The 25,935-nt window shown below is 48.6% G+C and overlaps 1 protein-coding gene across 6 annotated transcripts; it reads left to right on the top strand.

The window, feature by feature from the left end:
• Positions 1–1,081: 1,081 nt before the first annotated feature.
• Positions 1,082–25,910, top strand: IL23R (interleukin 23 receptor). Of its 6 annotated transcripts, XR_008451058.1 has the most exons (17): positions 1,088–1,216; positions 2,329–2,434; positions 3,629–3,723; positions 4,464–4,769; positions 4,903–5,026; positions 5,952–6,133; positions 6,321–6,466; positions 7,269–7,428; positions 8,382–8,464; positions 8,735–8,951; positions 9,833–10,030; positions 10,683–10,766; positions 13,489–13,539; positions 14,391–14,487; positions 16,556–16,646; positions 16,968–18,135; positions 25,175–25,910. XR_008451058.1 is itself a non-coding variant. In XM_054073402.1 (16 exons), the coding sequence occupies exons 3-16, from the start codon at positions 3,666–3,668 to the stop codon at positions 17,586–17,588; spliced, it is 2,418 nt and encodes an 805-aa protein (XP_053929377.1). In that variant the 5' UTR covers positions 1,088–1,216; positions 2,329–2,434; positions 3,629–3,665; the 3' UTR covers positions 17,589–20,025. The 6 variants fall into 6 exon arrangements, 5 of the variants coding, with proteins under 5 accessions (XP_053929382.1, XP_053929377.1, XP_053929380.1 ...); XM_054073402.1 differs by lacking the exon at positions 25,175–25,910 and having other exon boundaries at positions 16,968–20,025; XM_054073405.1 differs by lacking the exon at positions 25,175–25,910 and having other exon boundaries at positions 7,350–7,428; positions 16,968–20,024.
• The last annotated feature ends 25 nt before the right edge of the window (positions 25,911–25,935 follow it).

Here is a 25,935-nt window from a genome sequence, read left to right as displayed (position 1 = left end):
GCCAGCATTTCTTGCTAAGCCCCAGCTATGTCACACAGGCAGATGCCCCAGCCCCAGTAACCCTGCAGAGATGGCTGGGATTGCTCTGGGACCCTCCCTGGGACTCGATCCCCTCCACACCAGGACCCCCAAGCCACAGCAAAGCCACTGGCAAGGTGAGACCCCTTGAAAGTGGTTTTTGATGCACTAATACAGATACTTTGGTTACATAATACATTAAAGACACTCATAATGCACCGAAACTGAAATTCTCGTCAAAACTCTCCCGATCTTGCCCGAGGGAAGTGTATAACCATCCATACAGATGCATTACATATGTTACTATAACTACATGTTATAGCTTCAGCATGCGGTGAGGCTTCCCTTCCCCAGGCTGATGCTCTTATTTCCACCCACCCTTTACTCTCACAAAAAAACCCACGGATCAGTAAAAACCCAGAGAAGCCATGGCTTGCTGGCAGAGGAAGGGTCTGTCTTGCCTCGGGGTGGGTAGAAATTATGTTCCTTAACGTTTTCTTGGGAGTACAGAGGCAGATCAGCAGTGCGGTATTTCCTGTGGTTGCAGCGTCTAATGAGGTTAACACTATTATTGAGGTTAACTCTTCAACAGACATGAAAAAGGAAGCCATGGGCTCAGCAGTGGGGAGGTTTGGGAGCTGTGGTGGAATGGAGAGTGGCAAAGTAGCCCTGGAGCCTTGGCCTCTTCTGCCCCCAGCCGCAGGGTCTGCAGCCCGTAGCGTTCCCACAGGAGCAGGGGACTGGCACAAGCAGAGGGGCTGACACTTGTTGCCAGGGAAAATTCACCTCAGTCCTGAAGGAGTTTTTCATTCTAGGCTTCTGGGGTCAGTAGAAAAATGCTCTTTTGCTGACAGAGCTCAGCCCAGCTCCCCAGGACCCCTCTGCTGGGTTCCTGTCACCTTAGATGCAGCAACATGATGACAAAAATCTATTTGAGATGGACTTGAGTTTGTTGGGGTGACTCCAAATTCCGTAACAACTTAAAGACTAAAACACACTCCCCGCCCCAAGGCTGTTCCTTTAAGGGATGCTGGGTTTTCCCATGGACTGAGTCAGACTGGAAACTCTCAGTTTTTCTCGGTGCTGTTATCTAGGTCAGGCTCGCTGACAGTTGCTGATGCTTCTCACTGCGCTCAGCAGCCCCGGCCGCAGCAGCAGGCAGAGGGGCCCAGCAGCACATGTCCTGAGGACTTAAAAGGTAAGGACCCCCTTGCTCTGCCCAGCTTCCAGCCCTTTACCCCCTGGAGTTAAGCCAAAAAAATCCCAGCTTGTGTTTCTCTGCTTATGTGCGTTAGTCACTTTGGACACACATTGCCGGGAAAGATTTCACATCGTTTAGGCTTGCATAATTGGGGACGTTTTTTCCCTCTTCTTCATTTGCTTCGCATTTCTTTAGCACAACGTATAAAGAAACTTTAACAGAGATAAGATCAAAGACCAGTGTGTCTTGACAAGAGGAATGGTCTCCTTCTTCTTGGCTTTGGAGTTTGCAAATGCCTGTAGACTGGAATAAAAATACGAATGTGAGTGATTCCCAGAGGAGACGGAGCCTGAAATCTACTCTTAGAGCTGGCAGCCAGGCAGATTTATTGTATTTCAGCTCTTTTCATACACCATGGGGTTGGGTTTTTTCCCACATTTTTTCTAATGTGTGGAAGGTTTGCAGGTAAGTGGGATGCATTCAAGTTCACTTAGTGGGTCAGGTAATAGAAAGGCACTTGAAATTTTACTCATTATGAATATTTTAACAGTCTTTAAAACAAATGAGGTCAACTCATGCAGCGGGAGAAATACAAAAGCATTAGCTGTAGCTGGTAGCTCGGTTTAGGTTGAACAACGTCATTTTTAAGCTTTTACAGTGGTCTCAGGGGGAAAATGCTATTTCGAATGTCAGATTTTGTATAGGGTTATTTTAATTTTTGCTGCCTTAAAAAGAAAACTATGGAGGCTCAGTTCTTTGCCTAGTTTTCAGCATGGCGCACATGAATGGGGGTATAAGGCTATTGTAAGAGTCTGCTCAGCACCTACCTCCCAATGGCAACAGAAGCAGCAGTCCAGACGCCCCGCAGGTGGGGTCGGTGTGCTGGGGGCTTGTGGGGACTCTGGCATCACACCCAGCCTTCAGGGACCCTTAGGTGTGCTGTGTTCCCAGAAGGATGTTTCTGTTGGAAAAGAGCAATTTCCCACCAATTTCTTGCAACCCACTGGTCTGCATCCTGACTGATGCAAAGCCATGTTGGACCCTGGATCCCATATCCTGTATCCTGTACATGTGACCCTGCACCTGTACCTGTACCCCAACCCCTGCAGGGCTGGTGAGGTGCTGGGCTTCCCCTCTGGATGCAGGACTTGACCTGGGAGAGAGTGAAACCAAAAATGCTGGGAAGGAAGGCAAAGTGAGCAGGGAAAAAAACAGGTAAGACTGTGATGCAGACCTGAGCACAGCTCCTTGGAGTGCATGGGGAAGCCCTTGCCTGGGATTTTGGGACTGTCTTGCGGGGAGCACTGCCAGGAAGACCTATGGCTCAGCTTGGTCCACCTGCCACAGCAAGGAGTCGGGAAAGATGTTACGGAAACAGAGGAGGTTTCCATCCCACAAAACCCTGTCCAATGGGTCTGAGCATCTCCAGGGATGGAGATTCCAGAGCAACCCCTCAGGGCAAATGGCTCCATGCTTGGTCACCCTTAGAGGACGTTTTCTTATATTTGAACAGAATTACCTAGTTTTCACTGTGAGCCTATTGCCTCCCATCCTGTCCCTGGAAAGCACTGAGAGGGGTCTGGCTCCCTCATCTCTACTCCCCTATCACACAGACTCCCCTGAGCCCTCTCCAGGTTGGACAGCCCTAACTCTCCCAGCCCTTCCTCACATCTCAGGTGCTCTAGACTCTCAAACATCTTTGCAGCCTTTGTTGTACTCACTCCAGCCCATCCGTGTCTCTCCTGTCCTGGCAAGCCCAGCCCTGGACCCAGCACTCCAGATGTGCCTCACCAGGGCTGAGCGGAGGGGCAGGTTGAAGACGAATAGCATCCCTTGCACTCCCTACACCCACCATGCCAGTCCTCTTCGAGGAAGGCTCTCAGGGTGCTCAGGCATGATCTCCGTTTTGTAAATCCACGCTTCCTGGTCCCATCACCTCCTGGTCCTTCTGCATGTGTTGGGGAGCAGTTTCCAGGAGAGTTTGCTCCATCACCTGCCTGGGGGTGGAGGTGAGGCTGTCCAGCCTGTGGGTTACCAAAAACTGCATGCGCATACATGTCCTATAAGTATAAAGAAAGGCTAGAGAAATTTCACAGGTGTGAAAACTAAGAGAAATATCACTGGAGAAAGAAGCCTAGGAAAAGTGGCCTTGAGGCTGCTCACCAAGGCTGAACACCAGGTTTTACTTTGAGGTGCCTTTTACATGAAATGTTGAGTTGCAGGCCTGTGCCCCTGTGCTCCCACTGCTGGTGCGACTTGGTCTGACCCCAGATGCCCAAGGAAAGCCTCACTGTTCGTCCCCATTGCCAGTCCCAGGGTAGTCCCTGAGCATCCTGCTGTGAGGGCAGACCTGGCTGTACCAGGCAGCAATGGAGCTGATGGAACAACTCACACTTTTCCTCCCCCCAGACTATGCCACGTGCGGGTAGTGATCACAGCCCAGGCCATGGCAGGGTCCAGAGAGGCTTTGGCAATCCATGTCCTGCTCTGCTGCCTATGTGGAGGTAAGCAGCTGCACAGCACAGCTCAGCATATCTTGATATGGCCACCATAGCATCATCCTTACAGACCACTGGAGCAAACACCCTGGCTCTGCCGAGGAATCAGAGCTGGAGTAGGAAAACTGTAGTGCTAGAGCTACGGATTTTGTGGGGAGAGCTTTGTTAGCATTGAGAGGGACTCCCATACCCTGTGGCATCCTCTCCTTTCTGCTTGCATCCTTGGGCTGGAGCTGCATCCAGCTGTGTTGAAGTATGCTGGCTTTTCAGTGACAGTGAGAAGCAGTGTGATCCTGCCTCTGCACACGGGAAGCCAGAGAGCAGCTGCGCCCTTTCCAGGAAGACCAGATCGAGCCCGATACCGGCTGTGAGCTGAGTTTGCTGGGGCTGTGCAAAGCGCTAATCTGATAGCGAAGGGCAATGTGTGTCTCTGTGTGGGGGCTGCTCCCTAATCTCGGAGGATCAGAGCTCTGAAGACTACAGGTTATTTCCTTGCAGTCATTTAAGCATTAGAGCAAAAACTAAAATTGGTGAAACTAGCTGTTTCTGATCTGAGGGGATGAGTCACAGGGTGCAAGGCCGCTGCTGAAGGCAGGAGGGGTTTATCCCTATCCCGCAGGGGAGCGAGGGGTCCCGCCACGCTGTGCACACATGCCAGCAAAGCAGCCATCCATGCAGAGCGGTGCAGCCTGTGGGCATCATCTCCTCCTGTGGAACACCCACCCAGAGCTGCCCTGACCCAACAGGTGTTGGTGCAGGTATGGCAAACATCAAGTGCTGGGGACACGTCTGGATTGAGCCTGCTCCGGTGGTGCAGATGGGCTCCAACATCTCCATCAACTGCCTCTCCACCCTCGGCTGCCCCTGGAACAAGTTCTTTGTGCTCCTCAACTACAGCAAAGTTGAGGGTCCCCTGCACCCCCTCAACAGCAGCACCATCCAGCTCCAGCTGCGTGATTTTCGGATGCCCTTAGGGACCATCACCTGCTTTGCCTGCTGCCCCAACAGTGAAAGAAGCTGCCTGGTGTGCGGCACTGACATCTGGGCTGGCTGTGAGTACCCTCCGTGGCTATGGGCTCTTGATGGTTTTTGTTCAGCTGCCAGCACTGAGGAGATTGGGGTGGGGGAGTTGCTTTGCACTGCTGAGCAAGTATCTGTGTGCTCTGCCTGACCTCTCCTCTGCAGACCCTCCAGACCCTCCCAGCAACCTGACCTGCACCATCCGTGAGCACTCGGAGCACCTGGTGTGCATGTGGGACGCAGGGCAGCCAACTCACGTGCCCACCCACTATACCCTCCACCTACGCAGGTAAGGCCCTATGGGTCGGGAGCTTCGGGAAGGGCAATTTGCTGAGCTGCCTGGGACCAGGAGGCAGTGAGGTCATCGCAGAGCCTGCACGTGGCCTGCGGTTGGGGCGCGGTGGCCACAAACCCAGGTGACATCAGGGCTGCTCTGCTGCTGGCAGCTGCGAACGGGTGCTATGCCCTAGTTACACTAAAGCTCACATCTGCCTTGTCTCCTGCTTGCAAACTGCGCATTAAAGTGAGGGTTTCATTCTGTGGGACGGACCTTGCATGCTCAGTGCTATTAGTGGCCCAGCAAACATTGCATCACGTTGCAATGCATTACACCCATGCGTTTTTTTTGCAGAAGCATTGTCTCTTTCTAAGCTAAAGGGCATGCAGAGACTGCAGCCGGCAGTGTGCACCTAATGCTGCCCAAACCCCCAAACTGAAACTCCAGCAGAGTGCAAAAGCTTGAACCTGAAGCAGGCACATTGGCTGCTGCACAGTGTGCCACAGCCCTTCCCACCAAGCCCAGGATGTTTTCTGCCACATCTGATGCCAAAGCCCCTGTGACACGAGACTGGCAGGCCTTCTAAGTTACTTTGACTCAGTTATGAAAGTAAACACGTTAAATCCAATCATACGTAGGCTTTGTGAAGAGAAGTGATTAACTGCATGCCTAAATGTGCTTGGCTTCAAACTTTGAACTGTGCAGCCAGGAAGAACTGAAAAAGTTCCCTTCCTACAATGAAAATGCAAATGCCCTACAGAAATGTCAGGAACTGAAGGCAATCACTTTCTAGTTTGCTTTTAAGAGTGACGAAGTGCAGGTCTGGAGATGGCTGTGTCTCAGTCGTGAGCCATGACCCCTTGAGAGCCACGGTTAGTTTCCAGCAAGTATGTGATGCCGGGATGGGCTCTGACTGGGGCTGCCTTCTGCTTCCCAGTGTGAGGACGGCGGCAGGGGAGGATTCTGAGAATGCTGAGGAGGAGAAGGTCTTCCCTGCGGGCTCACCAGTGCCCCTGAGTGCTCTGCGTGGTGGGAGCCACTACACAGCATGGGTGCAGGCCAGTAATGCACTGGGTGCTGCTCACTCAGCCCCTCGGCACCTCAATCTGCAGGAGCTCGGTATGTCCATCCACCCATCCATCTGTCCTTCTGTGAGCTGCCCTGCATGCTGAGGCTGTGCGTTGCTGTATGCGCTGCCCTGAGATGTCACTTTAGGGACAGGAATGAGCAGTGTGTCTCCAGTGTTTGAGGGCAGCTCCTGTGGCTTGCAGCTCTCTGACTCATGCTTTCCTGTCTCTCCCCACAGTGGTGCCCACTCTGCCCCTGGTTGTTGGTGCTGAGACGACAGAGACATTGCGTCCCACCACTACCATCCACTGGAAGAGGCAAACAGAGCAGGAGAATGTGCACTGCGAGGAGCGACATAAAGCCACAGGTTCTCCAGCGTGGCATGTGAGACAGTGTGGAACCCCCACAAAGCCTTCCCCCATGCAGACCTTTGGGAGGAGGGTTCCTGTGTGAGCTGTCCCTTGTCAGGAGACATACCAGTCCTGGTCCTGCTGGAGACCCCTACGCACCTATGAGCAATAGGAGCATGTGGGATTATTCAAAACCTACCCCTCTGCTTCAGCGCCCATGTGGGAGGCACACACACCCAGCCATGGGCAGCCTCCTGCTGTTGGTGGGGCAGGACACCCCTCTGAGACTGCACACAGGCTTTTGGGCAGGGTTATCTCTGCTTTTTAAGAAAAAGGGCAAAATTCATAATATTTCCAAACATTATCTAGCTCTGCGGGAGCTAGCCTCCAGGCATGCTTAGCCCACACATGCTTCATTGGTCACCCCTGCACACTCACAGGCACAATAACCCTTGGGGCATCTCCGCATGGGCCCCTTTTGGAAACCTCCCAAGGGCTAAGGCTGGATCCCAGTGCTTACTTGAGCCCACAGAAGTGCCAGGAGCCCAGCATGTTAGCAGGCTGGGGGATCTCACTGCTCCCTCCCATGTGTTAGCAGAGGAGACTGTGTGTGCACCACATCCACATCTCACAACAGCATAAGTCTCAACAGCACTCGCTGGAGCATAGTGGGAGGGGCAACGGGGATCCCTGTGGCAGGGGTTAGCCAGCCCCATGCGCTTGGGGAGGACCCTGACGGTCCCTGTCTGGGCAGACAAGGAAGGCAGCAATAGGGCTGGTGGTGGCAGGTGGCTCACTGGGTCCCGTTCTCCCCTAGCACCCTGCTTCCCTTCCAGGTGGACGTGTGGGATGGTGCAGCACAGCATGGGCTGCGCTCACGGCATGACCTGCAGAGTAACACCCAGTACGTGTTTCAGGTCAGGTGCCGGCTTAGCCCTGACGACAGCCCCTGGAGTGCCTGGAGCACCCCTTTTCTCTACACCACCCCTGAGGCAGGTAAGCTCAGTCTCAGCATCACACTCACTGCATCTTCCCAAGCAGCTCATTGGCTCCTTGGGATGCTCTGTGAGGACCTGGATTGAGCTCCAGATGCTGGGTGGCTCAAGTCAGCCAGCAACATGTGTATGCATGGTGTGCAGGTGGCACAGGAGCCTGCAGGGCCCCGCGCTGCTGAAGACCACCACTGGCAGACATCGGGCACAGTGCTGGGGCCCCGGGAGGCACCGCTCACATCTCCAAGCTACATGCAAGGGCTGAGCACTGCCACGAGCCAGCACCTCCTCTCACGACCCCTGAGTGCTCCCAGCCCTGTGGAACATTGCAGGTGGTGGTGATTTTGGCAGCCTCCTGGGGCTGCTGCAGCATGGTGAGAGCCAGCAAGAAACCAGAGGGACATAGTGGGCACGTGTTTTTCTAAATGGAAAAAAGGATGGGATGTGCTTATCCACCTTTGGTAGCTGGCTTGCTTGCTCCCCAGCAGCAGAGAGCACTGCCTGCCTTAGATGGAAAAGCTGCATCAGCCAAGGTGTCCCACCAGCTCCAAATACCTGTTGTCTCAGATCTGCTTCCTCCTTTGCATCGTGGTTACTGACACTGGGATGAACTTAAGCACAGCTGGCTCAGTTATCTCAGCTGGCAGTGGGCCGAGGTGCCGGAGAAGTGATGCCCTTGCCTACATCCTGGTTGCAGAGAGGAAGCCAGGGACATGGTTGCCCCAAAAAAGCAGTGCTCGCTGTTGTTTGCAGTCTGGGCCGTTTCCTCTCTGTGGCGCTGGCTGCGTGGGAACCAGTCTGCTGCCCTGCATAGAGCTGCCGGCAAAGCAAGGCTCTATGCAAAGGCTGCACGTGGGTGGGAGCCCGGTGCGTGGGTTGGAGCCTCGTGCGCGGGTGGGAGCCCCAGCTGGCTGCCCAGTGGGAGCTCAATGCTACCTCCTGTGCTTCCTCCCGCAGACCCCACCGCGGCACCTGACGTCTGGTGGCGCCTGGGCCCAGCGTTCCCGAACGGCAGCCACGAGGTGACGGTATTGATCAAGGTAAAGTCTTTTTTTTTGGTGGCTCCAGTGAAATTTTCACATGCTCTGCTCCTCCCTGAAGAGGCAGCAGAAGGCAATGCCCTTCCTGAAGAGCACCTTGACTGAAGAGGCAGGGGAAAGATGAGACCTCAGTGTGTCCTTGGGGAGAATCTTTCCATCCTTGCAGAATCCATCCATGTGTCACCCAGCCAAGAGGACATTTGTCCTGCACTCAGGCTGCTTGGTGTCGGACCCTGCACCCACCCGCACTGTCTGTCTTGCCGTTCGCAGCCCCTATCACCCCAGGATGCCCGTGGGAGGATCCTGGGCTATGCAGTGACTACCAAGAGACCCAAGGGAAGCCTGCTCCTCTGCAACACCTCCAGCACGTTGTGCAGTGTCCTGGTGCCCCCGGGAGCCCGCACTCTCCATGTGACTGCTTACAACTCCAAGGGGGCTTCCAGCCCTGCCAACATTACCCTCAGCCAGGCTTCCAGCAGCTGGGAAGGTAGGATCTCATACACACCAAAGACAGCCTTAAGGGAGACCAGATTTTATCAAGCTTGCAGGGGTAAAGGTTTTAGCTTATGCTAAAACAAGGGAAAAGCACTGACAGATCTCTGCCCACTCTGCTGAGGGAAGACAACATCCTTAGACAAGGCCAGCATCTCCTGGAGATGGAGATGCTCCACAGCCACAGATCAAACCCCTTCAACTTTGAAGGCTGCAGCAACAAGTTTAAAAATAAGTTTGTTCTGCCTGCGTTGGCTTGGCGCAGGAGTCCTCCTTTGCTCTGTGCTCCCAAAAATAGCCACTGCTGGCTCTGCCAGGGAGACAGCCACAGCTGCGAGCTGGTCCTTGCAAACAGAAAGGGAAGAAAAAAATCCATTCCAGGCCACCTCAGGTTCCCTGTGCCACAGGTTGTGGCTTTCCCCACAACCACACTTTCCTATTTTTGAAAAATGTCTGTTTTAGTGAGCAATGGGAGGGGAAAGTCCCATTCAAATTGAGGAGAAATACTTGACTAAAAAGAAACTAAAGAGAAATAAGGTGGAAAAAAATTCTCTAATCTCTCAAACTTATCAGAATCATGTCCCTTTATTGTAAGAAATGTCAGGTAAAGCATTTCAGACAAGACATGACAAAGCTGAGGATGTGCTTTTGTGATGCCTGTGTGCGAGCACGGAGATGTATATATAAACATAGGTACATTACATATATATATCTATATATATATATCCCACCACATTCTAGAATCTCTTGTTGCCTCTTCGGTCCTTAAACACTTTCAGAAAATCCACACTTTGCCTGGGCTTAGGCACCCTTACTACATCTCATCTTTTTTGAGGATGAGGTTGGGTGACAGCCCCTTGCCCTCTCTCTCCGCAGAGTTCCCAGCACCAGTAGCTGTGGAGGTCAAGCCTGAGAACCAGAGCAGGATCTCTGTGACCTGGCAGCTCCCTCACCAAAGTGGGAGGTCCCCACTCTGGTTCATAGTGGAGTGGGTTTTCACCACCCCGTATAACCAGGAGGAGCAGTATTTTTGGAAGAAAGTCCCTTTCCCGGAAACACACACTTCCATCCAAGGTAAGGTCTTGTAGGAGTCCTTTGGCTATTTGGTGCAGTTCATCGGGACATAAGACAAAAGTATAGTATAAAGGTAGAGCTTCATTTGAAATCGAGCCCCGGCCACTTGTTTTTGGAGAGTGGGACTGTGAAGAGCCCTTAGGGAAGCAAGGAGTGGTGCAATAGGAGACATGAGGGCAGTCAGTGGGATTTGGTCCCCCAGGTGAAGGTCAGAGGGAAGGAAGGGAGAGGGAAAAAGAATGAAGTGATGCATGAGCTGGCAGGCAGGGAAGCCCCACTAGACCCATGGAGGCCTGTCCAAGCACAGGAGATGCATGTGTCTATTTAAAGGATGCAGACAGAGAAGGCACAACACATGACACACCAAAGCTGTTGCTTTATCACATCTGCTCCTCCTCATGCCTAGAGAGGCAAGCCTGCAGATCCTTTCTGACACAGCATAAACATCTCTGGACCAGTCTCACTCCATTCTTGCTTCTCACATTAATTCTGGTGTTTATTGGTGTTTTGGGTACTTCCTAGTGAGTTACCTGAGCTTTTGCTCTTCCATACGTGTTTGTGGGAACAGCTCATGCATTAGTTTGAGCAAGCCTAGGGCTTTCACACCAGCTTACAGATACACTTTAAAGGCAAATGTTGCTTTTTTTTCCAGAAGAGGCAGTATCAGGAAGTCACATCAATGTAGCAGTGTATGCAGTTTATCCTGACGGAGCCAGCAAACCAAGCTCTGGCCAAGGTAAGTCCAGCTGGGTGGAGAAGTTGTTGCTTGCTGCAGTGAGGCTGCAGAGCTCAGCTTGCTGTTCCGTTTTTGATGTTCCTACAATCTGTCAGCTTTGCAGAATTATTCAGTTTTAGAAACAAAATGTAAACCCCTCCCAATGACCAGAAGAAAGCAGGGCTTTAGAGGGAAAGCTTTTGGCTGCAGGACATGAAAATTAAGATTTTTAATCAATGCATCTGTATGAAAGCCTTCTGTAGCTGATCTTTGCTCCCATTCACAAATCCCCAATGCACACAAGAACCACATCTTACTCCACAAGATGCACCAATGGGATCATTCTCCCTTTTTGTGGGAGAAAGTAAGGTTGCTGCTTTCCACATTTGACAATAAAATGTTATAGAAAATAAAAAAGACAACCCCCCAACTTTTACAGACACTAATGGACCAAGCTGCAGCCTGCCCTTCCTTACCTGCAGTGGGAAACAGGAAGGCTTCAGTTCTGGAAACTGCTTTAAGATAAGAACATGGGCTAATTTACAGAGGAAAGCAAGGACTGTCATCATCTCCAGCACTGTGGGGTGGCTTTGGTTGTCCTCAAGAGCTGGTTGATCACCAAGCCATGTCATGCTGCTGCTAGTCCTTACCCAGTTGGACCAGGATAAGCCATGCACAGCTCAACATCTGAGCACTGAGGCTACCACCCAGCATCACCACAGCTGTTAATGACAACACAGACAAAGCCTCTGCTTTCGTGGAGGCTGCACATAGTGTCAACTGGTAACTGTGCAGGTCTGTGGAGATGAGGGAAGGCTGCAGTGAAACCAGTGCCTAGATCAAAACTTCACCTCCAGAGCTCCTCCACCATAGCTTACAGCCCAGGGCTGAGCTTAAATAGCCTCCTGGGCAGAAGGTGTGGGTGGAAGTCCCAGTTGAGACTGGCCAGGGCCATTAAGACCTGTTAGTGCCCTCAGTGCTCTGATGAATCTGGTTGAGGGTAACACCTGAGCACATCATCAGTTCACCCTCCCATGCTGTGATGCGATTTTAGATGGGTTATTTGAGGGTGCTCAGATACTTTCCCCATGACAAATCAGCTCTGTATTTCTGGTTGGTACTTCTCAAGGCTTTGAAAAGGGCAGTTATTTGTTTTTTTCCCAAGAAATGGAAACAAATATTCCTGGCCAGTTCATCCCAAGCTGTTAATGTCAGCAGTGAAGCTCGTGTCTGTGACAGAATTCGCTTCCAAAGCACCAGTACAGCCCACCGTTGACACCTGCAGTAAAGTTCTCCAGCTTGATCGCACAGGTTGAACCTCATTCTTCATCTTCCTTGTTCAGATTGAGTCTGCCCATCATCAGTGAGGCATTACTGTAATCATATTATTCTTTTAATTTATACCAATTCAGTGTGCCAGTGACACAAAACTATAGTGCCCCTCAAAGCTGCTGAATTCCTAGGCTGATGGATTATGTACTCCATCACTCATCTTCCACAATCCCATATATTTGAGAGATGCTTTGCAGTGCCTGTAGCGCACTCCAGCTGAGTGGGCCTGTACTGCAAACACACTCTACTTAGGGAACTGAAATACCTGAACTCCAGGAACGCTGCTATGAGACACATATGCTTCAAATGAACAAAATCAGAGAAGTACCTTTTCCGTGATATTTTTTTCCCCTTCATGTCGCCAGCTGCTTTAAGGGCATTTCCCTTCCTTCAAACACGACACAAACCCACAACCACATCATCAACAATGCTCACTACCGTTGAAAGACAGAGCAAAATCACAGGGAGAAAGGCTGGCAAGGATGACCCAATCCCAAGGGAAGACAAACTGTCATTGCTTCCATTCTTCACAGATGTTTGCTGAAACTACTCTTGCATCTCCAGGAAAAGTCAGCCTACCCTGGTGCTCCTCAACCTTGCTGCTAGAGCAGTTGTCCTCTTTCTTTTTCTTGTAGGTTGGCCCTGACCTCAGCAGATCCCTCCAGCTGAGGTCTGACTGCAGGGCATGGTAGTTCCTTGTGTCTCCAGCCAGCTGGGCTGCTCACACCTGGTCTGGGGTGATCACCCTGGTCCCCACACAGCGAGGTGACACTAGGGAGATGCCATGTGTGGCTTGTCCAGGCTGTAGTTTCAGTCTAAACCCCAGCCCAGCAGCGGAGTCACCCTTGGCCTGAACCTCACCCCTTTTCTGTAGCAGCAACAGCACCACGTATTTGTCAAGAAGAAGAGATCCCAAGGGAATTGCTGAATTTCTCTGGGAAGAAAATTTGGTGCTTATTTTAGCAAAAATATGCTTCTTCCCATAGCAGACTTTAGCTGCAGATCCCTCCTCACCACACAGCCCACCACACACACAGGTACTATCAGAAAATTAAGTCCCATGAGGTTCAAACTCTCTAGGAAGTGAAAAAATCAAAAATTATGTACAGTTCCTCAGGAAGACCAAATTCCTGTTGCAGATGCTGAGAATAGTGATGTGTGTGGAAGATGTTTTGTAACTGGTGTTATGTGTTTATCAACATTTTGTTTTATTGGATCTCTGAGAAATAAGAGATTATGCAGAGTTCAGCCAGAGCTGGAGTCACTAATTACTGTAGGAGGCTTTATTTCTCCCATCATACCATTATTTATTTTTCTAAATAGTATTAACAAAATAAAAATAAGCCATATCTTTTGTGTCACCCACTGTCCTTTAAAATGAAATAATGGACATTTTTCTCCTCTCTCTAAGTCCCTTCAGAGGACCAGCTCCTGGAGAGTACCTACAGTGAGATCTCCCATGGTAAGAAAAGAGTAGCTCAGACTTGGCAAGCCAAACTTTCTCCTTGACCAGAAGTGTAAGTTTTACCCCAGACAGCACCTGCAGCTTCTGGTGATGGGGAAGTGAAAGCTCCCTTACACTTCGGAGAGGTCAGGGACAGCAAATCAACTTTTCATTTGATGGGGACGTGAGCTGCATGGCAGGAAAGGCGGCATTGCTCTCACAGCTCAACAGCACTAGTGTACTCCATGCCTTAAGTCTTGCTCTCTCCTGAGTTTTATAATAAAATGTACATTACAGCGACCAAGGGATAAGAATCCCAGGAAAATATAAGATAATGTTCATGTATAGCATAACAGCAACAGACTGTTTCAATCTTGCTGTTAGAACCAGAGACTCATTTAAGCATTTGCCATCCCTTTTTCTGACTTTGGTTATGCTTCTGGTTTGCACATTGTCTGGTAAAGGTTATGTTATGATCTATTGCAGTACTTAAACCAAAAGCAAAACCAATGCAAGCTGAAGGGCTCACTTCAGCATTTCTGGAAGGTAAGGCTGCATGGGAAAGGATTAAACACAGTGACCACAAATTACTCGACTGACCCTCCCTCATACATGCCCCCAGGTGCCGCAGTTCCCAGTATGCTGCCCAGTATGCTCTGGTCACAGCACAACTCTGATGGGACAGCAGTTTTGGTTTTGCTTTCATTATGTTTTTTTTTTTTTAAACTCAAGTGGGGAGTAAAAGGGCAAGTGAAATGCTGCAGGCTCTCAAGCGAAGATCTGCCCTTTAGATCAACAAATGTTGTGGCAGATGGGGCGTGGAAGCAGGGCCACACAGCTGATGAATTTTCCTCTCCGTCCTTTTTCAGATGATGATGTTGGAGTTTTCCTGGGACTGGGCATCAGCATGGTCATATTATCAGCTGGTTTTGTAATACTGATGTTTAAAAAATCAGCCAGAAAAAGGTATTACTTTCTCCTCCACAATTTTTCCCTTATTTCCCACTCATATTTTTCTTCTGGAATATTTTAAAACCAACTACAGAAACCAGTCCTTTTCACTGCAGCCTGCTCTTACTGAGAGCAACTTCACCCATTAATCAGAGGGCTATGTGAAAAGACATTTGTGTGCTCTACAGTAAGGCAGAGACCAACAAAAAGAGTAAAAATCACTCCTCTGTGAAGGCCAACCTAGGGACACATGTGATATATTATTACACAAGCAAAAGGGAAGAGAGAAAAAGAGAGGAAAAGCATAAGTATGTATGTGTTATCCTAGGACTTGTTGCTCCCAGTTTTGGCTGAGGAGGAGATGCTGAAGCCTGTCACATCTGCATCCCAAGGGACAGGCAGAGACTGAGGAGTGCAACAGTAGTAAAACTCAGTGCAGAGAGTCTTAACACTAGTTTTTAACACCAACTGCTGTTTGCTAGACATCCTTACAATCCAGTGCTCACCTACCCCAGTTTGCCATTTAACGGGAATGGGGATAGACAAGAGGCGAGCCACTGCTGTCTCTGACAAACTCATGGGAACACAGAATCACAGAATCACAGAATCACAAGGTTGGAAAGGACCCATTGGATCATCGAGTCCAACCATTCCTAACACTCCCTAAACCATGTCCCTCAGCACTTCATCCACCTGTTCCTTAAACACCTCCAGGGAAGGCGACTCAACCACCTCCCTGGGCAGCCTGTGCCAGTACCCAATGACTCTTACTGTGAAGAATTTTTTTCTGATATCCAACCTGAACCTCCCCTGACGGAGCTTCAGGCCATTCCCTCTTGTCCTGTCCCCTGTCACTTGGGAGAAGAGTCCAGCTCCCTCCTCTCCACAACCTCCTTTCAGGTAGTTGTAGAGAGTAATAAGGTCTCCCCTCAGCCTCCTCTTCTCCAGGCTAAACAACCCCAGCTCTCTCAGCCGCTCCTCGTAAGACTTGTTCTCCAGCCCCTTCACCAGCTTTGTTGCTCTTCTCTGGACACGCTCCAGAGCCTCAACATCCTTCTTGTGGTGAGGGGCCCAGAACTGAACACAGTATTGGAGGTGCGGTCTCACCAGTGCCGAGTACAGAGGGAGAATAACCTCCCTGGACCTGCTGGTGACCCCATTTCTGATACAAGCCAAGATTCCATTGGCCTTCTTGGCCACCTGGGCACACTGCTGGCTCATGTTCAGTCACTGTCAACCAGCACCCCCAGGTCCTTCTCTTCCGTGCAGCTCTCCAGCCATTCTTCCCCCAGTCTGTAGCGCTGCATAGGGTTGTTGTGCCCCAAGTGCAGGACCCGGCATTTGGCCTTGTTAAACCTCATCCCATTGGTCTCGGCCCAGCAGTCCAGCCTGTTCAGATCCCTAACAGGTGACCTCTGGCATAGAGCGACTGGCTGGATCTTCCCAACCAACCAAGAAATAGGGAAGAGGAGACCTGGGGCTCAAGGATGTTGAGGGGCTGCCTCTTTCGGTTCCTGAACTCAGCCTGTCTTCTGCTCTTGATGTAATTGTGGAACAGGGGCATTTCAGCAACAACAGGGACCGGGTATTTTCCCAGAAATGCAGCAATATACCAGAACATGAGCCAAGCTCAGCAAAATTAAAGTCTCTTGCAAATGCTTTTCATTTCTGCAGCAGATTTAGCTGTAGGAAAAACAGCTTTTGTTACTGCTGTGTATTTGATTTCATCAGTTCAGGACGCACGTATCTGCTCTCATTCATACACAGAGCTTGGTTTCTCCCATATCCTCAGTTTAGCATCATTTTTGCATACATACAGGTTTTACATAAGGGATTCACGTGGAGTAATTTAGCTTCAAGACTTGTACCACCATGAATCAAACCTGGAGGAATAAGGTTGAAAGATGAAGAGCTAGAGTTCAGATGGAGAAACCCACCCCTACAGGGCAAACCTGGGGTGTCCAAGCCATCCATGAAGGATGGATGCACTGTGTGTTTTCCTCCTGCCAGGGGAGAAATTTATCATGCATGAAAAACAAGTGGACTAATATCCTGGGGTTTTATTCTTTTCTTTTCGGTGAAGAATTAAGGCCACCATTGTGTCGCTTTTGCCAAAATGGCTGTTTGAAGACTTTCCCCACATGGAAAACAGCAACGTGGTAAAGTCACTCCAGGTAATTGAACCATTATTTCCCAGCTTTTCTTTAAATCTTGCTTCAGTATAAAGTTCCTTCAGTGGTGAGGTGACTCGAGCTGGCTTTGAAGTGCGTGTCAAAGCACAGAGACAGGAACAGCTGCTCCCTGTTTTCCCTCATCCACCTCACTGTGGTCTCTTTTGGAGGGAGAATTGGGTGAGAGAGTTCAGAAGGAAGACAAGATGAAGGCAGCAAGTCATTCCCTCATTTCTTCCTTGGAATGCTCTGCTGATAGCTCTCCCGTTGGCAAAATTTGGCTGATACTACATTCTTTTTTTTTTTTTTTTTTTTTCCCCCCAGGAAAAGAGCGATTTCATGAGCAACAGTCTCCATGAGCTGTTCTTGGACACCAATGACCCCACAGTCACGGAAATTGAGGAGGTGCCAGTGCACGAGGAGTACAAGAGCATGGCCACCAGAAGGAAGCCCAGCAGAGAGGTCCCCAAGGCTGGGGAGAACCTAGGGAGCACAGCTCCTACCAGCAGCATGGCCCCCAAACAGATCAGTGAATACAAGCCTCAGGTGTCCGATGTGAACCCGCTGGGGTACGTGGCTGCCAATATTTACCAAACACAGCCCACCCCAGACGTCCCAGAACTGGAAACTAACGTCTTCTTCAGAGACTACACAAGCCCCATTCCCCACCTGTGGGATGGGGAGGGAGAGGGTCACCATGTCTGTCTGCTGGATAAGATCAACCTTGTCTTAAACAACAGCTGGAGTGGGCAAAGCCAGGTGTTTGGCTCAGCCCAGGGGGGACACGGATCCCTCCTGGAGAACCAGTGGGGACACACGCTAGCCAGTGATGTTCAAGAGCAAACACTTGTTCCCGATGAGCTGGTCTCCTGCCTGAGAGCCATGAACACAGAGCCAGTGGAGATAAAGCCCTGCTTTCCACAAAGCATCGGAAGACTGTTTTGAAATAAATTGTAGTTGTGATTAAAAAAATGTAAAGCAATGACCATGGCACATATCAGCCTTTGAGGCTGTAAACAGCAGAACTGCAACAAAATCCCTGATTTGAAATTCACTTTCTTAATCAACCACAAATACTTATGGTTGCCTGGAACGCTTTGGACAGTAAATCACAGATTTAAATTTACCTCATATTGCCGCAAGCTTAAGAAACTGAAGACTTGAATTTCCATAAGAACCGAAATACAGAGAAGGTGCTTTTTGCAAGACGCAGTATGTTTCAATTATTCTTCAAAGTTATTCTCTTGTTAAAAATTTGGAGCATTTCATCCCTGGAGCTGGTTGCAGTTAAGATGGATAAAATGATCCCTTAGACATCCTGACTGAATTGTGTAAAATATCTTGGGATATATTGCCTAATGAAGAGGCATAACACCAAGGAGGATCCATATGTTGTACAACAGACATGGATACCAAGAACATGAAATCTTTTCTGCATGACGGAATAACCCAATTTCATTTTCTCTCCAGTTTAACTAAAAAACTATACCAGGTAAGAAGAAACCTTCATCATCTGCCAGGTTGATTTAAAATCTCTGAATTGGTCACTGGGCAGATTCTTCATTTTGAGTGAGGGATTTATCATCTCACAGTGCTCATCACTGCCTCTGCCTTGCCATGCTGTGTGAAGCACAGTGTGGTACAGCAAAATGGCTTTTATTTGGCACTTGACACGGAATTTGGATCTTCTGACATCCAGAAAATAAACTACAGGAGCCTTCTTCCCAGAGAGCAGATATGGAATCATTTACAAGTTCGCCTGAAACTTCAGAAATGGTCTTACAAAAGGCTCCTAAAGCAACCAGAAACTCCCTAGAAATATGAAAGGGTGGATCATGTATCTACTTGCTGATCACCCACAACTTTTTAAGGAAACACTCCAAATGCTTTTACAAGCATACATGCATAAAGGAAGGGATACAAGCATAAAGGATGTTGCAATACTCTGTAAAATGCCTGAGCACTCAATGCTCTCCCTGACATTTTCTCTGCCGCTTCTCTTCTCCTGGCCCTTATGCCACAGCAGATGCTGGTTTTGGTTTGGAGCTGCAGCCAGCGGAGGTGACAGTGTGTGTGGCTGAGGTGGGGATGAGTGCAGGTGCCAGAGCTACATGCCCAGGCACAACCATGCATGCCTGTGCACTTCCATGGACCTCCCTGAACACCCATACACACCTGTGTACACTCATGCACTCCCATCCATGCCCATGCACACCTGTGTGCATCCATGAATGCCCACACACCTCTATGGGCACCTCTGCACACCCATGCACACTCACGCAAGCCTGTGGCTGTGTGAGAGTGCTGCAGAGCTCCCCATGGAGCAGGAGGGGAGGGCAGGAGGTCCCTGCCCCTCCTCTCTTAGGTAGCTGGGGACCAGCTCTTTCTTGAGCCTCCTAAGGCCAGCAAAGCTGTGTTCCTCCAGCTCCAGTACCTGCTGGTTTGGGACTGTCTGCAGCAGCACAGGGATACTCTGCATGTAAAACCCTGGCCGGGACAGCCCAGAGCATCCTGCTGCAGGCAGTCTCTCACCCACATTGCATCCTGTTGAAAGAGAAAAGAGCACACAGCTCCCATAATTGCTAACAGGAGGGACCAGGGGCTTAAATATACCCTGCTAGCAGCTTGGCGTGCTCAGAAGAATCTCATCATACTTGCATATAGCTTTGAGTCTCCTTGTACAACAAGCAGCACAAAGAGCCTTTGCACTACATACCTGTGTGTGGAATTTCTGCTCATTGAGCAGCCTGTGCAGCTTGTAGGGTACTGGCAGACTGAGCTATCCATGCATAGCACAGAGGATGTTTGCAGGGACATTGTCTTGTAAGAATGACGTGAACAAAAGCACATTAAAAGGCAAAAGGATTGTCTGACTGTGCATCACCAAACCACAATCTGTGAAATAGAAAGAGCAAGACTTGACAAAGTTTTGCAAGACTAAAATGTTACAAAGCTGATGTAAATGCCAACCTATGTATAATTACCTACCTAGAGTGATCCACTTTATTATCACAAAATCACTTTTTGTAGTAAACTGCTGAATCTGGAGATTATAATCTTTCTTTCAATTTTTGCTGGGCACTCTATGTTTTTCTCTAGCAGCTGTGGCAGAAATGGATCAATCTTGTCGTTTACTCCTGGATACCTTCAAACCAACACTGCTGCATGCTGTACTTGTTTCCTCCTAACACGCCAAGAGATCTGTTGTTTACAGAGTAGTGGTTACCTGGTGAGATGGGGTAGGATTATTCTTTAGAAGCAGCAAATCATTTCCAAGCTAGTAATGTCACTTCTACTTGTAAGCAAGTCTAAAATTAGTGAGTGCTGCCTGTGCAGGAAGGAAATTGTAGAACAACAGCCACATACTGTCCGCAGCCCAAATGTGAGATGGGGAAGGTATTTTTTTTTTTTTTTTTCAAAGTCCACATCCTGAGACTTGTGCTACCTGTATCGCCTCAGCTACCAAACCCCAGAGATGAAAATGCTCATCTTATCAGAAAACAAGGCAGAAAGCTTGGTCTTGCATTTCAGGTCCCTGGTGGTTGGATTGCCAGCCCTGCTAACTCAATCCAGGACAGATACCTGCAAATATATTCCTGGACAGGGGAGCACAGCTCTTCTCCTGTTGAGCAGCTCTCAGCACACAGCCGCAAAGGAATGAAACGTTGCCCTGCTCCCGCTGCACATGTGTGCTTCATAGGTGGCAAAGCTCCCACTGATTTTCTGAGGGCTGATGGAAATATTTCTCCTTTAAAGGGGTGCATAGATGCATCTGGTAAGTATGGACTTGTTACCAGGAAAATGAAAGGAGAAGGGCACAAAAAAGAATTATTTTTCTTACCATGGGCAGTGAATGTGTCAGCAAGGACATCGACCAGTCTGTAAAGAAAGAAGGAATTTTGATAACAGTCCAATACCCTGACACCATGTCACGTCCTCAGTTTCAGATTTTTACTTGTCAGACGTGCTTTTCACTCCACGGTTTCTCATTGTCCACTTTGCACTCTGAATGCCCCTCGCATCATGCCTGTGCCTTTCCAACAAGTTCATTGTTTAGGGATGTAAACCAGCATTCCGAGTGTTGGGTCTCAAACTATAGTGAGCAACTCTTCAATATATGAATGGCCCACTGTTTTGAATCAAATAATGATGTCACTTTCAGCACATTTATTATAACATCTCAGGCTTTACTCCCTCATTCGAATATTACATGTTCTCTAATTCTTGATATTAGTATTTTCTAAACCTTTTTCTAAGTTTGGTTATATTGATGGCAGCTGTGTCTTGTGCCAGCAATTTCCACAGGTTATTTATCTGCTTGGCAATGTGTTTGATGGGCTATTCAGCTTCATTGCAACCTGGGGTTATATACCTCAGAGGCACATTAAAGGAAGTATATGCTGAGTAATGTCTCTACCCACAGACAGAATGCACCAAAATGCATTGATCTCTCATGTAAGTCTCACTCAATCGGAGCAGGATGGCAAACTCACCCGTATGTTATCCTGTGCAAGTGAAATCTGTATGTAATCACTTCATTATTTTCTTTTTGTGCCAAATGAATGAAATGAAGTAAGCAGCCGCTGTCAAAGCTATCGAGGAGGTGGGGACTTTGCCCAAGGCAGGTTTTTTTGGTGTACAGAAGTGGTGACTCTGTGTCTCTTAATGTGAAGGAGTGGTGACACCTTGTCCCTCAAAGCTTGGTGTCCCTGTCCCACAGACCGAGAGAGCCAAGGACCCTCAGAGGCATTCATCACCAGCCTGAGGAAGAGCTCCATGACAAGAGTAATGGAGTATTGCCCACTCGTCTAAGTGTAATGTAATTAAATATGAAAGCAGAACAGCTCATGACACAGAGAGATGCAAACACAGAAGGAGAGAACCAACTAAAAAGCAATAAGAAATTGGGCGTAGTCCTTTCAAGGCTTCAGCTGACTCAGCAAAGAGCAGAGCTATCCATTGCCTTCATCTCCATCGGCATAGGGTGTATCAGGCGTGAATCTGATCTTGCTGCAGTGCAACCCCTCAGCTCAGCCGGAGGAGTTACCAACAGCCTAGGGCAGATCAGCCAGAGAAACCTTCCCTTTGGGACTTGTTCACCACCTTTCTTCAAAAGGTACACTTGAAAATTAATTAAATGAAATATGTAACAAAGAAATAGTAGATGAACTTCACACATAATAAGTTATGCATTAAATATGCATCAAAAGCTACAATTTCAAATCATTTATCCTGCTACTCTGCCATCATTACCATGCTTTCTGCAGAAGGACATAGGGTGTTCTGGTTTAGCATTGGAAGCACAGGAGAGCTGGGGTTCAGTCTCAGCTCAGTCACCAGCTGGCTACGTGACTTTCAACAGGTCACACTGCTTCTATTTCTTATCCACAGTCTGGACAGTAATAGTTACTGCCTCTGGTAAAGCTTCAAGATCTAAAGTCCAAAAGCACCATACAGCATCTGGCAACAGGAACAGTACAAAAATATGAAGATGATAGAAATCCGAATAATCTTACAGTGCTTATTTTTATTCTGCATATGCTATTGCCGAAGTAGTCCAGGCTGAAAGGTTTGTAAGTGTTTGATTGTCAGTAAATTGCAGAAGAGATTTAGTGGCAGGTGAAAATGCTGCCGAGACTAAAATTGGATTGAAAACTTGAACGTTTCACAAAGCCAAATAACAGTAGACCTCTGGGGATTTCTGAATGCAAAGACAAAATATCAAAGACCGGGTTGTGACCAACACTTGCAAGCAAAGCTGCGAATAAATGGCTGGATCAGCAAAAGCCTTTTGGAAACATGGCAACAGAAAAATGACAGCAGATGAAACAGCCACACAATGGAAGAGGGAATATTCATTAACAACTATGTTATTTGGTAAAGCCTCTTACATTCCTCAGTCTTCAGGAGGACTAATTCTTGAGTTGAGGAGTTATTCACAGGGTAGAAGGTCTGAGCACAACAGTAGACTGAAACCAAACTTGCATTTCATAGAAGAGGATGTGAGAAGCGAGGCTGTGGTTTGTGCCTGGACCGGCTTCACTGAATGTCAGCATCGCTGCATGTGAGATCCCATGAAAATATCATTGCAAAGCAGTGGGAGCAGGGTTCAGATAAATGATCAAAGCAAGCATTAACACCATTAATAGAAACAAACTATAGAAGCGATCTATTAGAGGAGACTTCAGAACTGCTGCTTACCACAGCAATCAAGCCTTTCCTTATCAGAGAAGAATTACTCTTGCCACAAGAATGTTAGAAGAACCCACAAATCTTAACCTCTTAAAGGATGCATTGTGACACTGTCTCGCACATCACCTGTATGATTTTCTAGAATGGCACTGTTGGAGCCATGCTCTCCCCATGAATTCAGCCTTCCTTGGCTCAGTTTTGCACTCAAGAAGAGGCAGACTAACCGTATTTAGAGAACCCAGTAACCAATTTAATCCTTCTGGGTTGAGGAAAAATCTAATCAGAATCACTGGGATGCACAGCAGATGTAAAGCTAAGAGAGCCAGTGAACAGACTGCCTACAAATATGCGGTGAATTATTGTCCATTCTACTACTGTAGCAGTGACTTCAATGTTACTATAGTGCCATGGACCAAAATGCAGCTGTTTGGGTTGCAAGGAACCAGACATCCAGGCAACTGAAAGTCGTTAAAGAAGCTGAAGCAAGAAAGGCAGTGGGAATAAGCAGAGCAAGCTTGGTTCCTGGAGGCAGAGCAGCAGGTACTTGATATGCCAACACCCCCCAGGTCCTTCTCTGCCAGGCAGCTTTCCAGCTACTCCTCCCCAAGGCTGTAGCCTGGGGTTGTTGTGTCCCAAGTGTAGGACCTGACATTTGGCCTGGTTGAACCTCATCCCATTGGTCTCAGCCTACCCATCCAGCCTGTTCAGATCCCTCTGTAGAGCCTTCCTCCCCTTGAGCAGATCGACACTCTCCCAGCTTAGTGTCATCCATGAACTCACTAAGGGTACACTCAATCCCTTCATCCAGGTCACTGATGAAGATATTGAACAGAACTGGACCCAGCACCAAGCCCTGGGGACACCACTTGTGACCTATCTCCAACTGGATTTAAATCCATTTGCCATCACTCTTGGTCCCGGCCATCCAGCCAGTCTTTTACCCAGCGTGTGCCTGTCCAGGCCAGTGGAAGCCAGTTTCTCAAGCAGAGTATAAAATACAAACATAAAATCACAACAAAATGCAACTGCATTTTTGACACTAAGATCAGTGCAGTGCTTACAGCACAGCCAGAGCCTCTCATTTAGTGCAGTGCTGCTGCACAGCTTTGCCTGTGTGGTCCCTTGTACAATCAGATCAAGAAACTGCACTGTCTTCTGGAACCTCATCACCAAAACCAGTGAGAAACCAACAGATAGTCAGAGAAACTGAAGAAAAGAAACGAGCAGACTGCAAGGAGGGACCCTTCTACAGGGTAAGAAACACCAATCTGAAAGCAGTCTTTGAACCTCTGATGTCTTCCAGCAGCAGAAAAAAAATGTTGGTCCTTTTTTAATAATTGTTTGTATTTGCTGTTTGGTTTGAGGCACTGGAACAGGTTGTCCGGAGAAGTCATGGATGCCCCATCACTGAGGGTGTTCAGTACCAAGCTGGATGAGGCTTTGAGTGACCTGATCCAGTGGAAGGCGTCCTTGCCCAAGGTGGAGGGTTGGAACTGGATGATCTCATGATATATGATGTATGAACCTGGAGACAAAAAATCATGGCGTATATTTGAAGGAGTAGAGGTGCAAACAGCATCACAACAGCCGTTCCTCAGCTAGACTAGGCCAAGTGGTAAAATCAAGAACTCCTGAGAGCCTTACAGGAGAAATACATTAAATAAGCAAACACCACTCTCTCCTGGCTGATCACCGATGACAACCACAGCAGGAGGTTTGGATACACTCACCTTCTCTTGCATGGGTTTTTAAGTTCCCAGTGATTAATTCCCAGTGCTCCTTCACTCTTTCTACTTCAACGTTGATGACTCGCCACCATTCCTTCACAATTTTTCTCTCTCAAGGTTATTTCCAAACCTGAAACTGACAGAAAAACAGAGAGCGTAAGGGCTGCACCTGCTGATTTCACTTTTGAGTCTGAGTTCACTTCAATATTCTTAACATCAGCACTTGTCTGTTTTCTGACTGGCCTCCAATGTTCTTTGATCAGCTTTAACTTTCTCTGATTCTCATTAAAATAGTTAGAAAAGAGGCAACTTTGCACCATTTGGAACGTCTTACAGTTTTACATAGCATCTTTTCTCCTTACAAAGCTAATGGACACAATGGCTGAATAAGCCATTCCCAGTCTCGTCTTTTGCTTTCCCTTGCTTTAGAAGTCTCCTTTTATGTGCACTTTTGATCCCAGATAGATTATTTCACCTTCCACTTCCAGAAGCAGAGCACGAATTGCCACAATCATACACACTCAAATTTCATTACATCATTTGCATCCACTTTATTTTCACTGTCTATAAGGAAAGTTTATATCCTTTACTCACTCCTTTTCCTTATTCCAGCATTCATCATGTTACGAGAGTGGACTGAGGCAGAAAGCATCTTGACCTCAACACCCTGAGGGCCTCCACCAATCTCCACAGAGATTCCTTTCAGCTTTCTATGCCTGGAAGCTCTGCAGAAATAAGGTCAGGTAACAGCAGCACCTGCAACTCCTGTCCCACAGCTGACAGAAGTGCTCTCTGCCTCACTCCTTGTAACCACGATCATCTGCTCTTGGCAGCAAAGGAGATGGGTTGCAATTCTCCTCCTGCAAGCAAGCTCCAGCTGGGTAGCTGGTGCTCCCTGACGCACACACTCAGCAAGAGTTTACAGCTATGCTTTGGCACATGCTCCATTTTTCACATAGATTTCACCCTAGTGAAATCCAGGCTACTGGAATAGCGTGGCTGCTGCTGCTGCTGGGTCACAGCCTGGGGTGTACGGGATTAGACTACAACCACCGACAGCCTCTTTCTTTTGCACTCAGCTGCCGCAGCTCTCTCTGCTTCACTAGCAGTGCTCCTTAGGACCTGGCCACTGTCACCACCAGATATCACACCTTCTTCTGTCAAATGCTGCTGGTGCTTTCCTGAGCTTCATTTTCAGAATCGCAGACACCCCCTCCTCTCAGAGAACTGATGACTCCGTACTTTCCTTGACATCATCCCCTGCCTGGTGGAGCAGGAAGGTTGGCACAGCATCCTCTCGGTACCGGCAGCTCTGTTTGCCGCAGACCTTGGCCTTCGGCTCTTCTGTTGCAGTCAAGCACAGGCAGGGGTTT

This window comes from Cuculus canorus, chromosome 8, assembly GCF_017976375.1.
Source record: "Cuculus canorus isolate bCucCan1 chromosome 8, bCucCan1.pri, whole genome shotgun sequence".
Lineage (NCBI taxonomy): Eukaryota > Metazoa > Chordata > Aves > Cuculiformes > Cuculidae > Cuculus > Cuculus canorus.
Note: the sequence above shows the minus strand (reverse complement) of the source record. Positions and strands in the feature narration are given on the sequence as shown.

What these genes read in the sequence shown, in the direction of transcription:
- IL23R (XM_054073402.1), top strand. Translation starts at nt 3,666, where the DNA reads ATGGCAGGGTCCAGAGAGGCTTTGGCAATCCATGTCCTGCTCTGCTGC. An exon ending in CAAACCAAGCTCTGGCCAAG is followed by an intron (nt 10,767 to 13,488) that starts GTAAGTCCAGCT and finishes CCTCTCTCTAAG; the next exon opens with TCCCTTCAGAGGACCAGCTC. An exon ending in CTACAGTGAGATCTCCCATG is followed by an intron (nt 13,540 to 14,390) that starts GTAAGAAAAGAG and finishes GTCCTTTTTCAG; the next exon opens with ATGATGATGTTGGAGTTTTC.